We start from the raw sequence: 15,719 nt of genomic DNA, 5'->3' as shown, positions 1-15,719 counted from the left end.
TTTTTAACAGCTGAGTAATATTCCATGGTGTATATGTACCACAGCTTCCTTATCCATTCATCTGCTGATGGGCATCTAGGTTGCTTCCATGTCCTGGCTATTATAAATAGTGCTGCGATGAACATTGGAGTGCATGTGTCTCTTTCAGATCTGGTTTCCTCAGTGTGTATGCCCAGAAGTGGTATTGCTGGGTCATATGGCAGTTCTATTTCCAGTTTTTTAAGAAATCTCCACACTGTTTTCCATAGTGGCTGTACTAGTTTGCATTCCCACCAACAGTGTAAGAGGGTTCCCTTTTCTCCACACCCTCTCCAGCATTTATTGCTTGTAGACTTTTGGATAGCAGCCATCCTGACTGGCGTGTAATGGTGCCTCATTGTGGTTTTGATTTGCATTTCTCTGATAATGAGTGATGTGGAGCATCTTTTCATGTGTTTGTTAGCCATCTGTATGTCTTCTTTGGAGAAATGTCTGTTTAGTTCTTTGGCCCATTTTTTGATTGGGTCATTTATTTTTCTGGAATTGAGCTTCAGGAGTTGCTTGTATATTTTTGAGATTAATCCTTTGTCTGTTTCTTCATTTGCTATTATTTTCTCCCAATCTGAGGGCTGTCTTTTCACCTTACTTATAGTTTCCTTTGTAGTGCAAAAGCTTTTAAGTTTCATTAGGTCCCATTTGTTTATTTTTGCTTTTATTTCCAATATTCTGGGAGGTGGGTCATAGAGGATCTTGCTGTGATTTATGTTGGAGAGTGTTTTGCCTATGTTCTCCTCTAGGAGTTTTATAGTTTCTGGTCTTACATTTAGATCTTTAATCCATTTTGAGTTTATTTTTGTGTATGGTGTTAGAAAGTGTTCTAGTTTCATTCTTTTACAAGTGGTTGACCAGTTTTCCCAGCACCACTTGTGAAAGAGGTTGTCTTTTTTCCATTGTATATCCTTGCTTCCTTTGTCGAAGATAAGGTGTCCATAGGTTCGTGGATTTATCTCTGGGCTTTCTATTCTGTTCCATTGATCTATATTTCTGTCTTTGTGCCAGTACCATACTGTCTTGATGACTGTGGCTTTGTGGTAGAGTCTGAAGTCAGGCAGGTTGATTCCTCCAGTTCCATTCTTCTTTCTCAAGATTACTTTGGCTATTCAAGGTTTTTTGTATTTCCATACAAATTGTGAAATTATTTGTTCTAGTTCTGTGAAAAATACCGTTGGTAGCTTGATAGGGATTGCATTGAATCTATAGATTACTTTGGGTAGAATAGCCATTTTGACAATATTGATTCTTCCAATCCATGAACACGGTATGTTTCTCCATCTGTTAGTGTCCTCTTTGATTTCTTTCATCAGTGTTTTATAGTTTTCTATGTATAGGTCTTTTGTTTCTTTAGGTAGATATACTCCTAAGTATTTTATTCTTTTTGTTGCAATGGTGAATGGTATTGTTTCCTTAATTTCTCTTTCTGTTTTTTCATTGTTAGTATATAAGAATGCAAGGGATTTCTGTGTGTTAATTTTATATCCTGCAACTTTACTATATTCATTGATTAGCTCTAGTAATTTTCTGGTAGAGTCTTTAGGGTTTTCTATGTAGAGGATCATGTCATCTGCAAACAGCGAGAGTTTCACTTCTTCTTTTCCTATCTGGATTCCTTTTACTTCTTTTTCTGCTCTGATTGCTGTGGCCAAAACTTCCAACACTATGTTGAATAGTAGTGGTGAGAGTGGGCACCCTTGTCTTGTTCCTGATTTCAGGGGAAATGCTTTCAATTTTTCACCATTGAGGGTAATGCTTGCTGTGGGTTTGTCATATATAGCTTTTATTATGTTGAGGTATGTTCCTTCTATTCCTGCTTTCTGGAGAGTTTTAATCATAAATGAGTACTGAATTTTGTCAAAGGCTTTCTCTGCATCTATTGAGATAATCATATGGTTTTTATCTTTCAATTTGTTAATGTGGTGTATTACATTGATTGATTTGAGGATATTAAAGAATCCTTGCATTCCTGGGATAAAGCCCACTTGGTCATGGTGTATGATTTTTTTAATATGTTGTTGGATTCTGTTTGCTAGAATTTTGTTAAGGATTTTTGCATCTATGTTCATCAGTGATATTGGCCTGTAGTTTTCTTTTCTTGTGGCATCTTTGTCTGGTTTTGGAATTAGGGTGATGGTGGCCTCATAGAACGAGTTTGGAAGTCTACCTTCTTCTGCAATTTTCTGGAAGAGTTTGAGTAAGATAGGTGTTAGCTCTTCTCTAAATTTTTGGTAGAATTCAGCTGTGAAGCCATCTGGTCCTGGGCTTTTGTTTGCTGGAGGATTTTTGATTACAGTTTCGATTTCCTTGCTTGTGATGGGTCTGTTAAGATCTTCTATTTCTTCCTGGTTCAGTTTTGGAAAGTTGTACTTTTCTGAGAATTTGTCCATTTCATCCAAGTTGTCCATTTTATTGGCATAGAGCTGCTGGTAGTAGTCTCTTATGATCCTTTGTATTTCAGTGTTGTCTGTTGTGATCTCTCCATTTTCATTTCTAATTTTGTTAATTTGGATCTTCTCTCTTTGTTTCTTAATGGGTCTTGCTAACGGTTTGTCAATTTTATTTACCTTTTCAAAAAACCAGCTTTTAGCTTTGTTGATTTTTGCTATGGTCTCTTTAGTTTCTTTTGCATTTATTTCTGCCCTAATTTTTAAGATTTATTTCCTTCTGCTAGAGTCTTCTTCAACATCACAGTTAGAAAGCATCAATTCGTCAGCCCTCAGCCTTCTTTATGGTCCAACTCTCACATCTGTACATGACTACTGGAAAAACCATAACTTTTTAACCATATGGACCTTTGTTGGCAAAGTGATGTGTCTGCTTTTAATACACTGTCTAGGTTTGTCATAGCTATTCTTCCAAGGAGCAAGTGTCTTTGAATTTCATGGCTGCAATCACCCATGCAGTGATTTTGGAGCCCAAGAACATAGAATCTGTCACTGTTTCCATTTTTTCCCCATCTATTTGCCATGAGGTGATGGGAACAGATGTTGTGATCTTTGCTTTTTTAAATGCTGAGTTTTAAGCCAGCTTTTTCACTCTCTTCTTTCAGCTTCATCAAGAGGTTCTTTAGTTCCTCTTTGCTTTTTACCTTTGGTGTCATCTACATATCTGAGATTATTGATATTTCTCCTGAGAATCTTGATTCCAGCTTATGCTTCATCCAGCTTGGCATTTTGCATGATGTACTCTGCATATAAATTAAGTAAGCAGAGTGACAGCATACAGCCTTGATGTGATCCTTTCCCAATTTTGAACCAGTCTGTTGTTCCCTGCCTGGTTCTGACAGTTGCTTCTACATACCTTAATTAAAGATTACTTTATGGCTAAAAAGTGCTAATCATCATCTGACAATGCAGGGTTGTAAATGAAGCTTCAGGTGTAAAAAATGCACTAATTTGCAAAGCACAATAAAGTGAAGAACAGTTAAACAAGATATGCCTGTGTTTATCTTTTATATGATTATTGATATAGTAAAGTTTGTCATCTCACTGTTTACTTTCTATTTGTTAAATCTGCTTAGTTCCCTTTTCCTCTTTTCTACCTTCTTTCAGAATATTTGAATATTTCTTGTTTCTATTTTATCTCTTTGTTGGCTGATCAGCTATAACTTTTTATTATGTTATTTTGCTGGTTACTTTAAGGTTTTGGTATACATCTTTAACTTATCACTGTCCACCTTCAAGTGGTATTGTATCAACTCACATATAGTATAAGAACTTTGGATTGGTGTATTGCACTTCCCTCCTCCTGGTCTTTATTATGCTATTAGTGTCATATATTTTATTTATTTGTGTCTTATACATGCCGCAATACATTGTTTTGTTTTTGTTTCAACAGTCATTATCTTTCAAGAGATTTAAGTGGTAAGAAAACTTATGTATTTGCTTATGTAGTTATTTCTGGTATTTCTCATACCTTTGTATGAATCCATATTTCTGTCTGCTAAATTTCATTCTTTTTCTGCTTGAAGGACTTATTTTAACATTTCTTACAATGCAGGGGTGCCAGTGATGTATTCTTTCAGCTTTTGTATCTCTGAAAGAGTCTTGCTTTCATTTTTGAAAGGTATTTTTGCTGGGTATAGAAATTTTGGTTGATGATTTTTTTCTTTCTGTAGCTTTAAAGATGTTGCCCTTTTCTCTTCTTGCTTGTTTTGTTTACTGTGAGAAACCTGATGTTATCCTTATCTTTCTTTGTACATAATGTCTTTTTTTACTCTTGACTGCTTTTAAGATTTTTTTATTTATCACTAGTTTGGAATAGTTTGACTATGGTGTGAAGTGGTGTCGTTTTCTTCATGATTGCTTGGATTTTGGTGTTTTCTTGAAACTGTTGTCTCATAGCTTTCACCAGTTCTGAATTTTTTCAGCCATTTTGTCTGCAAATATTTTTTTCTATCCTCCCCTCTCTTCACTTTCCTTCTGGATCTCCAGTTGAACATATATTAGCACGAATGAAATTGTGCCACATCTCACTGATGTGCTTTTATTTTTTTAAAGAATTCTTTTTCTTCTCTGTGTTTTAATTTGTATAGTTCCTATTGCTTTGTCCTCAAGTTCACCAGTCTTTTGATCTTTTCCTCAGCAATATCTAATATGTCATAAATCCCAGTCAGTATATCTTTTATGTTGGACATTGTAGTTTGTATGTCTAAAATTCCAGTAAAAAGACTTCTTTGTTTCTGCTTATCTTTTTGAACATATGTAATATTGTTGTGGGGTTTTCCAGGTGGTGCTCGTGGTAAAAAACCTGCTTGCGAGTGCAGGAGATGTAAGAGCAATGAGTTCAATCCTTGGGCTGGAAAGATCCCCTGGAGGCGGGCATGGCAACCCACTCCAAGACTCTTGCAGCATGGCAGGCTATAGTGAATCTCATGGACAGAGCAGCATGGCAGGCTATAGTCCATGGGATTGCAAAAAGTTGGACATGACGGAAATGACTTAGCACAGCACAGCACAATATTGTAATATTAATAACTCTTTTAATGTCCTTGTTTGCTAATTCTAGCATTTTTGTTAGTTTTGGTTCAGTTTTGATTGACTGAATATTCTCTTTTTGGCTTGTGTTTTCCTGCCTATTTGTATGCTCAATTGATTGCCAGACATTGTATTATGTACCTTTTTGGGTGCTGGATATTTTTGTATTCTGAGTATTGCATCATGTGAATATGCCACTTTATTAATCCATTTTACTTGTGGTGGAGATTTGGATAGTTTTCAATTTTTGGCAATCAGTAAGAGCCCTGCGGTGAATATTTTTGTACATGTGCTTTAATGAACATGTATATGGATTTTCATACAGTATCTGTACCTGGGGATGTAATTGCTGAATCACAGGGTATTCATATGTTCAGTCTCAGTATATACTGCCAGATAACTTTACAAACCAGTTGTGCTAATTTATATTTCTACTAGGTGTGTATGAGAATTCTGCTTGCTCTCAGCTCACCAGTACTTGATATTTTTCATATTTATTAGAGAAACATTTTATCTTAATTTGCATTTGTTTGATAACTGATGAAAATGAGCATATTTTCATAGACATTTTTCCATTTAAACGTGCCTTCTATTAACTTGTCTCTCTAGATTGTCTTCATATATTTTGGATATGAATCCATTTTTGAATATATCTATAGGAAATGTTGTCCCCTCCTCCCTTAGTTACTTTTTCATCATTTATCTTTTGAAGAGCTCATAATTTTAAAGAGTTCATAATTTTAATATAATCTGGGTGACTTTTTTACTTTCTTAAATGGTTAGTAGTTTTTGGATTCTGTTTAATAAATCTCTGCTCACTTTAGAACATGATTTTCTCTCTCTAGTGTTTTGAAGCTATTGTATTGTGTGTGTATGTTTTCTCTCTGGTAATTTTTAAGATCAGCTCTTTGTCTTTTGTGTGGGCTTCATTTTATTCTACTCAGAATTCATATATTTCTTAAAATCTGAGAAAATTTCAGTCACTTTTAATTATAGTTTTTCTCCATTTTTCCTGTTCTCCTGTACATCTCTGACAAGCTTTTCTCTTATTAGTTTTTTTTTTTAATGTCTCTTAAATTATTTGGTTTTTAAATACTTTCTGTTATTTTGCCTCTCTGTGCTGTGTTCTAAGTAATTTCTTTAGTTTCTCTGGTTCCTTGATTATCTTCTGAGTTATGTGTAGTTTTCTATTTAATCTATGCCAAATTTCTATTTTCTGTTATTATTATTTATTTCTAGTAGTTCCATTTGGTTTTCTTTTATATGTGCCTGGTCAATTTTAATAGTCTGTTTTATGTTATTTGTCCAACTTTCAGTTCCCTTCTATTTTTCAAACACATGCATACTCATTTTACTGTATATTTGATAATTATAATACTTATACTTTCAGGCTTTATTTTCAATTTATTTTACTTCTGATTAATTTTCATATTAGCTTGTTTGGTTGTGATTTTTGTTGGTGAGAAGCAGACTTTAACTGAGCTCTCAGTATTCCTAGCGATTCTCTTCTCTTTCCTCTATCAGCTTTCTTTCTCACTTTTCTAGTGGTTCTTTTAGGCATTCTCATTCTTCATAAACCTCTGCTCAGAAGTCTGTTCCATCATGGGAAACAAAAGCAAAGCAAAACAAAATTTAAAAAACATCTCTTCCTTTGATTCCATTTATCTTACATTCACCTGACAAATGTTTATTGTGTATCTCTTATGGACTGAACTCTGTGTTAGGCACTGAACATTGAGAGGTCCAGAAGATAAACACATTTCTTCCTCTCTGGTATACTTGAAATCTGGATGGGAAGCAGATGTAAATTAAAAATTATTCTTGATATAATTAATACTGCAAAAAGGAAAGCCAATCAAAGAGTGGAATAGAAGGAGCAGTATTATAGTGGAAAATGAACAGGACAACAAAGTTCATTTAGTACTAGCAGTTTTCCAATAATATTTAGAGTAAATATTAAGAGGGAGAAGATCTTAAAAGGATAAGGAATTAGTCCCTTTGTCAAGGTAGGAAATTAGGAACTATGTGTTTGGCAAGCCACAGGATAAGGTATTATAGTTATGTGTTATTGTATTCAATTTAAAACAAATTTAAATGTCTCCTAAAGTAGAAACTTTGGACATATTTATAGTGCCATATTCAGTTTCCAGGCATTTTAATTTTTATTTATAATTAGATTCAAGCTTTAGTATTAAAAGAAATTCATTGATAAGAGAGGCTTGGCATGTATTCTTTTAATTATTAAAACTGTATGCTACAATTTAGCTCCATTAAACTGAATATTATGAAGCTTGGGTGATTGTAATTTTTTCAGAATGAGTTTGAAGAGGGATAGAGGCAGAAAACATGAGGAATAAAAGCATGATAAAACTGCTTTAACATCCTGCAGAATGGCATTAAAAATTAAACTCCTTGGAATTGAGAGTTATGGGCAGATTTATTTACCTATCCATCCATCCACCCAAACCAGCCAACATTTGTTAGGATCTGTTTGTGCTAGGTACTATATGCATGCAGAAGCTAAAAAGATGACTAAGACTTTCTCTCTGGAAAGATCAGGGAATGTTAGTTCATTTTGAGCACGGGTGTTTTGTAAATTGTTGGGCAAATAGTGACCATAGTTTTCACATAGAAATTGTAGTAGAGAGAATCAATTTGGAAAGGCTTTAAAAAATTACATATGTGAGTGGCAACAATTTAAAAATATATTTTAACATGATCGGGTAACAACATATTTAATAATTTTATTTGTTGTTGTTGTTCAGTTGCTTAGTCATGTCTTACTCTTTGCGACCTGATGATGGACTGCAGCACTCCAGGCTTCCCTGTCCTTTACTGTCACCTGGAGTTTACTCAGACTCATATCCATTGAGTTGATGATGCCATTAGCTTATTAGTTTTGGTTTTATAATTTGAATATAAATGTTCCTAACAATAAATACGTCTTTATTTTATTTGAGCTAGTTATCTGATTATATACATTTTTACATATTGGCAAATCATGATATTTTATTTGCAAATCTCATTTTAGAGAGCACTAATATCTATATCTTGAGCCAAGTGAGGCAAAAAGGAAACATATTTTTATATTATCTCATTAGACTTGATTATATTTGGAATATAGAATATTATTATTAACAACAGAATTACTGATAATACCTTATATTAGTTAGTACCAAAGTGTACAAAACATTTCAGCATTCATTCTCATTTGATTTTCATAACAGTCTGAACAGAATGTAAGATTTATCTTCATTTAAATCTGAGAAAAGAATTAGATTGTGCCATACTCCATACGAACAGTAATGGGAACATATTACCATTACTGACATTTCTTTGTATATATTTATATATTACTTTGTATATATTTGTTTATATTTTTATTTTGTAGATGAAAATGAACTCTTACCTGCAAGATCAGGGTGTACAATAGAAGATCATGTGATTGCAGGAAATGTAGAAGAATTTCGTAAAGATTTCATTTCAAGAATATGGCTTACCTACAGGGAAGAATTTCCTCAAATAGAAGGCTCAGCTTTGACAACAGACTGTGGTTGGGGCTGTACGTTAAGAACTGGCCAAATGCTATTGGCTCAAGGACTCATACTACACTTTCTTGGTAGAGGTAAATCAAGTTTTTTATTTTGGGGAGTTTTATTGTTGTTGTTTAAATTTGAACTCTAGCTTGCAAACTGAATGAAATTCCCTGATGTTAATTTTCTTGACATTCTAATGTCTTCTGAAGTTGTAACTAATTTAGCAAATAACATAACATCTTTGTTGAATTGGGCAAGTATGACTTTAACTTTCATGATTCACCTTTCCAAAATACAGGTTGAATGTAAATATTATTCATGGCTACCACTATGAATTAAGTTCAAGTTTTAGTAGTCTTTGGACTTTTTTGGTTTTGTTATTATTTAGTTCTTTTCAATTGGATTCTCTGGGTTATCTGCAGTTTTAAATTCTGGCAGCAATGACTGAGCAGATAATTATTGCGCAGTTAATATTTTTACATTAAAATATTTTTATATTATTTAAATCTTAGGAAATTTTGTATTGGTTTCTTTATTTTTCTCTCTATATATTATCAGTGATGCTTTAAAATTATTTTTATGTTTATAAATATGGCTATAATCAGTTAAATTGATTGTTATTTTCTATTAATAAATAAGGTCATCATACTTTTAGACTCTCAAAAATGTCATTGATACCTAACTTACATGTATCTATTTTTTCTGATGTGCCACCTTTCTTAACATTTCCACTAGTTTCTTTTTATGTAATATGTACGTTTGTAGGAGGATTTTAGTTTACCATTTTAGGCTATTGTATCTGGTTACTACTAAGTATCATTATATTTTTTTTAAGTGTTTGATAATTTTATGCAATGCCCAGCAAATATTTAATAACCTTTCTATAGGTATTATTGATGAGATTGTTTAGAGAGAATATTTATTCCAGGATGGTGAAGATATTACAAGGAAAGGAACTTTTCAGCTTTTCCTGACTTATTTGTAGTCTCCTGCAATCACGGACACAAATTGGAATGCTTTTCACAGTCCTGACTCGGCCTCTGAACTCGTGACTCATTTGGCTAACTTAAAATTTCATGAATGTTTGGGGACTGTCTTATTATTAAGAAGAGTCAAGTAGCGATGTAGTTGATTTTGTATGGGGGGAATCTTTGATCTCTAATGGCTTTATTAACTTCACTTACTAGAGAATTGGTATTACTCCCCAAAGAATAATTAAATTATTTTGAAAGGAGTGTATGAGAAAAAAAACCTTGAAAAGAAATATTAAACTTCCATGATCAAACTTTTAATGTATAACCAAAACAAAACACTGAAGTGACTCTGTCATGAATACTGTGAATGATATTCAATATATTTATTGTGCCTTTTGGTAGTCAAGATTGGACGTCTGGTGAGCAGTATTGGTAATGGAATATAAAAGTCTTTATTCCATCTTAGTACTATCAAAAAAAAAGAAAAGAAAAGAAAGGGAAACATATTCTTGAATAGTCCATTTGTACCTAAGTTTGCTATTTTTTTCTCTTTCATTTTGTTAATTTTTTCCTGATTATATGTAATATGCTACTGCTGCTGCTAAGTCACTTCAGTCGTGTCTGACTCTGTGCGACCCCATAGATGGCAGCCCACCAGGCTCCCCCATCCCTGGGATTCTCCAGGCAAGAACACTGGAGTGGGTTGCCATTTCCTTCTCCAATGCATGAAAGTGAAAAGTGAAAGTGAAGTCGCTCAGTCGTGTCCGACTATGTGCGACCCCATGGACTGCAGCCTACCAGGCTCCTCCGTCCATGGGATTTTCCAGGCAAGAGTACTGGAGTGGGTTGCCATTGCCTTCTCCATATGTAATATATTCCCATTTAAAAAATTTTAGAAACTACAGAAAAGTGTGGAGAATAATATTTCAACTCTAAAGAAAACATCATTGATAAATTAGCATGTTTTCTCTGCTTGTACCTTTATTTTTTTAAGCAGCTTTATTAATCTACATACTATAAATTCACTCATTTAAAGTGAACAATATTTCAGTGGTTTTTAGTATGTTTACAAAATTTTACGATTATCCCCATGATCTAATTTTAGGACATTTTCATCTTCCCCCAAAGAAACCGCATACTGATAGTGCTGTGCTGTGCTTAGTCGCTCAGTTGTGTCCAACTCTTTGCAACCCCATGGACTATATAGCCTGCCAGGCTCCTCTGGATTTTTCCAGGCAAGGATACTGGAGTGGGTAGCCATTCCCTTTTCCAGGGGGTCTTCCTGACCCAGGTATTGAACTGGGGTCTCATGCATTGTAGGCAGATTCTTTACCAGCTGAGCTACAAGGGAAGCCCATACTAGTAGTGGTCATTCCCAATATTCCTCCTTCCCCATATACAACCATTAATCTACTTTCTGACTTTATTATTTTAGTTTAGTAACTCATGTAACTTTAAATGCTGCATACTTATTTTAGTAGAATTGTTGGTGTCTAACTATTTAAAAGATCTGAATAATTTGCTTTGTAACTACTATAGCTTGGACCTGGCCCGATGCTTTGAACATTGAAAATTCAGACTCTGAATCATGGACTTCCAACACTGTAAAAAAATTTACTGCATCATTTGAAGCATCACTTTCAGGGGAAAGAGAACTCAAAACCCCAACAATTTCTCTGAAGGAAAAAATCGAGAGATACTCTGATGATCGTGAGATGCAAAATGAAATTTATCACCGGAAAATCATCTCTTGGTTTGGTGATTCCCCCTTGGCTGTCTTTGGTTTACATCAGCTAATAGAATATGGAAAGAAGTCTGGGAAAAAAGCTGGAGATTGGTATGGACCAGCTGTGGTTGCTCACATTTTAAGGTAAAATTGTTTTAAAGCCTTTCATCTTATGACAGTGGTCCTCAGGCTCAGAGATACTGGTTTTTGCAGTGCATATATATTATTAGAACGTTTAAAATCTAACTGTATGAGAATATTCATAAAGGAGCTTTCATTTGCTATTAGGGAAAAGACAAGACATATTGTGACTCTAGTCACATTTAATTTATTTACTGACAAATTTTTCTTCTTTTGCTCATAGGTATGGATATCCAAGGTCTCTTTCTATCCAGGTTTTCACTAGACTACCTTACTGAAATGTTCTTAAAACTAACAACTCTTTCAACCTTGGAACATGCATGACATTATAGTTTTTTTTTTTTTAAACAGTGTAACCTGGGGCTGTAATGTACTGATAGTGTAATGAAATGTCAAGAGCTAAAACTGATGTTTCCAGCATTTCTTTGCACACATCAAATTCTTGTGAATTGTAAATGTATGGGATTATTAATATAATTATATCATAGTAAAAGTAAAGGGTATGTGATATTCAGAGTACTTAGAAAAAAGTTGAAAGTCAAACTTGACTATACCTCAGGTTTATAGTGCCATTTACTACTGAAGTTTTAAAAAAACTGTCTCATTTGTTGTATGTCCCATTATTATTATTGAGTCATTAATAATATCATCAAAGTACAGCATGTTATAGTAAATTTGGTCTATTTAGAATAATATACAAAATCCAAATGATTGCAATTTTTTTTGCATATTAAAAGGCTTTATATTTTATAGGACAGTGCTTGCAGTTGAAAAAATATTTGCCTAATGTTATTAAATGGATTATTAAGAATAATATCAAGTCCAGTTTAGTATGACATTTATAAAAACATAATCATAAAAACATAGTTTCTACTCTTCAAGATGTTATATTCTATACCCCCAGGGATCAGGGCACTTTTTCTGAAAAGAACTGATAGTAAATAGTTTAGGCTTTTCAGGCTCTATAAGGGCTCTATTGCACATTTTTCTCATTTTTAAATTTTTTTGTTTTATAGTCTTTGAAAACTAAAAACCATTTTTTAGCCTTAGGTTGTACAGAAACAGGCCTCAGCTCATGTTTGAACTGTGGGCCATAATTTTCCATCCCTCTTTTATATTGGCACATAAAAACATGCAAAATAAGGCATATTAAATTAAAAAATATAAAGATACAGTTAAATAAAAGTATTTTTCTACAATTTGTGTAATTTCCTTTTACAGATATTATGATTTTTTTTTCATATCTTGTGAACCATGAGGGCATACTTGGAAATATAGCATTATATTCACTTGGAAATATTTTTCAATTTGCAGTTTTACTTACAGAATTCTAAGACTTGAAAGTAGGAAATTCGTCTGTTCAGGTCCTATAGGTTTTTGAATGAAGGAAAAAAGTCATGCTATTGTTTAAAGAAAAGATAAAAAACTTGACGTGTCCTAGAGAACAATCATATTTTGCTAATCAGTAATGTAATGGGCTTCCCTCATAGCTCAGTTGGTAAAGAATCCGCCTGCAATGCAGGAGACCCCAGTTCAGTTCCTGGGTCAGGAAGATCCGCTGGAGAAGGGATAGGCTACCCACTCCAGCATTCTTGGGCTTCCCTTGTGGCTCAGCTGTTAAAGAATCTGTCTGCAATGCAGGAGACCTTGATTCGATCCCTGGATTGGAAAGATCCCCTGGAGAAGGGAAAGGCTACCCACTCCAGTATTCTCCCTGGATTGGAAAGATCCCCTGGAGAAGGGAAAGGCTACCCACTCCAGTATTCTGGCCTGGAGAATTCCGTGGACTATGCAGTCCATGGGGTCGCAAAAAGTCGGACACGATTGAGCGACTTTCACTTTCACTTAATATGAGTTAATATGAAGCAAACCTTGAAGCGTCTTGTAGTAGCACTTTTTAGAAAGCGTTTAATATAGCCAGGGGAGTTTGAGAGAAATTCTCTTTGGGAAGACTGGGTAGGGCTCATGCCTTTATACCCAAGAATTTAAAATTTTAAACTTATGTTTTTATGTTCTTTGAGTAATTTAGAGGAATATTCTACTTTGAAAAAATTGACGTGATTTTTTAAAAATACCATTCAGATAATAGTTTTGAAAGCAGGCACTAAAGGGTAAATAGGAAAGTCAAGAAAATGTTGGCTTTCTTTTTCTTTAAATGAAATCTTTAGTTATTAACTAGAAATGTTAGGATTTTAAAGGATAATGCTTGTTATTTTCTTAGAAAAGCAGTTGAAGAAGCAAGACACCCAGACTTAAAAGGAATAACTATTTATGTTGCGCAAGATTGTACAGGTGAGGAATCTATTATATAATTATACATTTCATCCATTTATTTGGTTAGACCTTTTTTAAAATTTAGGTATAACTGATATATAACATTACATTAGTTTCAGATGTACAGCATAATTTGTATTTGTATATACAAATTTGTATGTTGCATTGGTTTCAGATGTACGACAGTATTTGTGTATATTGTGAAATGATCACAATAAGTCTAGTTAGCATCCATCACCATCCATTCTGTCCATTCTGTTCCCGTTGTCCAGTCATTGGACTGTCCAGTTCCATTCTGTCCAGTCCTGTTGTCTGACTCTTTGCGATCCCATGGACTGCAGCTTGACAGGCCTACCTGTCCCTTACCATCTCCTGGAGTTTGCCCAAGTTCATGTTCATTGCATCGATGATGCCATCCAGCCATCTCATTCTCTGATGCACCATACATAGTTACAAGTTTTTGTGTGTGTGATGAAAACTTTTGAATGTACAATATAATATTATTAATTATAGTCCCCATCCTGTATATTACATCCTTATAATTTATTTATCTTATAGCTAGGAGTTGTTCCTTTTAACCCCCTTCAATCTTTTTGCTCCCCCACTCTACCTCTGCCAATCATCAGTCTGTTCTCTGTATCTATGAGCTTGGTGTTTTATTCATTTTGTTTTGCTTTTTAAGATTCCACACATAAGTGAGATGATACAGTATTTGTGTTTCTCAGTCTGACTTATTATACTTCCTATAATGCTCTCAGAATCTATCCATATTGTCACAAATGGCAAGGTTTCATTCTTTTTTATGGCTAAATAATATAATTTATATATATCTATAAACACATATAAATACACCACATTTTCTTTATTCATTATTGATGGACACTTAGGTGGTTTCTGTACCTTAGCTATTGTAAATAATGCTGCAGAAAACAAGGGGATGCATTTATCTTTTTGAGATAGTGGTTTTGTTTTCTTCATATAAATACCTAGAAGTAGAATTGTTAGGTCATATTGTAGTTCTATTTTTATTTTTTTGAAGAACTACTATAAGTGTTTTCCATAGTGGCCGTGTTAATTTACATTCTCACCAGTGGTGCGCAAGGGTTCCTTTTGCTCCACATCCTCAACATTTGCTGTTACTTGTCTTTTTTGATAATAACCATTTCTAACAGGTGTGAGATGGTATCTCATTGTGGTTTGATTTGCCTCAGATGGTTAGTGATGTTGAGCACTTTTCCATGTATGTGTTGGCTATTTGTATGGCTTCTTTGGAAAAATGTCTCTTCAGGTCTTCTGCTCATTTTAAAATTGGATTACTTGTTTTTTTGATGCTGAATTGTATGAGTCTGTTTATATATTTTATATACAAATATTTTTGTATATTTTGTGTATTAACCCCTTATCATATATGTGATGGCAAATATTTTCTTCTATTCAGTAAGTTACCTTTTGATTTTGTTGATGTTTTCCTTTACTGTAACAGAAGCTTTTTAGTTTGATGTATTGCCATTGTTTATTTTTGCTTTTGTTGTCTTATGATGCCCAGTTAAAAAAATTATTACCAAAACCAATGTCAAGGAGTTTTCTGCCTGTTTTCTTCTAGGAGTTTATGGTTTCAGGTCTTAAGTTCAAATCTTTGATGATCCATTTTGATTTAATTTTTGTGTATGGTATAAGATGGTGGTCCAGTTTTATTCTTTTGCATATGGCTGTACAGTTGTCTCAACACCATTTATAATTAGATTCTTCAAAAGTATTTAGCTTATCCCAATTATACTGTAAGTGATTATGAAGGTGGGGACCATGTTTTCACATTTTTGTTCCAACATGGCACCCTATGTAGGCACTTATTAAATATTTCTTGATTGAATATATACTATGAATTATAAGTTGCAATATTAAAATAAATTCTTGAGGAAAATTTCAGTATTTAAAAAGGCTACTTAAAAAAAGATAGGTGGGAAAATTTAACATAAGTATATACATGGTCTGCATGTCTGCCAAGTACCTCCTCATTGGTGGATTTGTTTCAAGGGAGGAAAATTCTCAGTTTGATTTG

General features: G+C 33.7%; 1 protein-coding gene across 9 annotated transcripts in view; it reads left to right on the top strand.

Moving 5' to 3' along the window:
* The window catches only part of ATG4C (autophagy related 4C cysteine peptidase), a 99,512-nt gene that overhangs the window by 44,243 nt on the left and 39,550 nt on the right, over positions 1-15,719 (top strand). For all 9 annotated transcript variants that reach the window (XM_061121712.1, XM_061121707.1, XM_061121709.1 and 6 more), the window contains 3 exons: positions 8,401-8,634; positions 11,059-11,389; positions 13,608-13,678. In XM_061121712.1, coding sequence (XP_060977695.1) covers positions 8,401-8,634; positions 11,059-11,389; positions 13,608-13,678 — 636 coding nt within the window. The remainder of the gene's footprint in view (positions 1-8,400; positions 8,635-11,058; positions 11,390-13,607; positions 13,679-15,719) is intronic.

The sequence above is a fragment of the Dama dama genome, chromosome 20 (assembly GCF_033118175.1).
Source record: "Dama dama isolate Ldn47 chromosome 20, ASM3311817v1, whole genome shotgun sequence".
Taxonomy (NCBI): Eukaryota; Metazoa; Chordata; class Mammalia; order Artiodactyla; family Cervidae; genus Dama; species Dama dama.
Note: the sequence above shows the minus strand (reverse complement) of the source record. Positions and strands in the feature narration are given on the sequence as shown.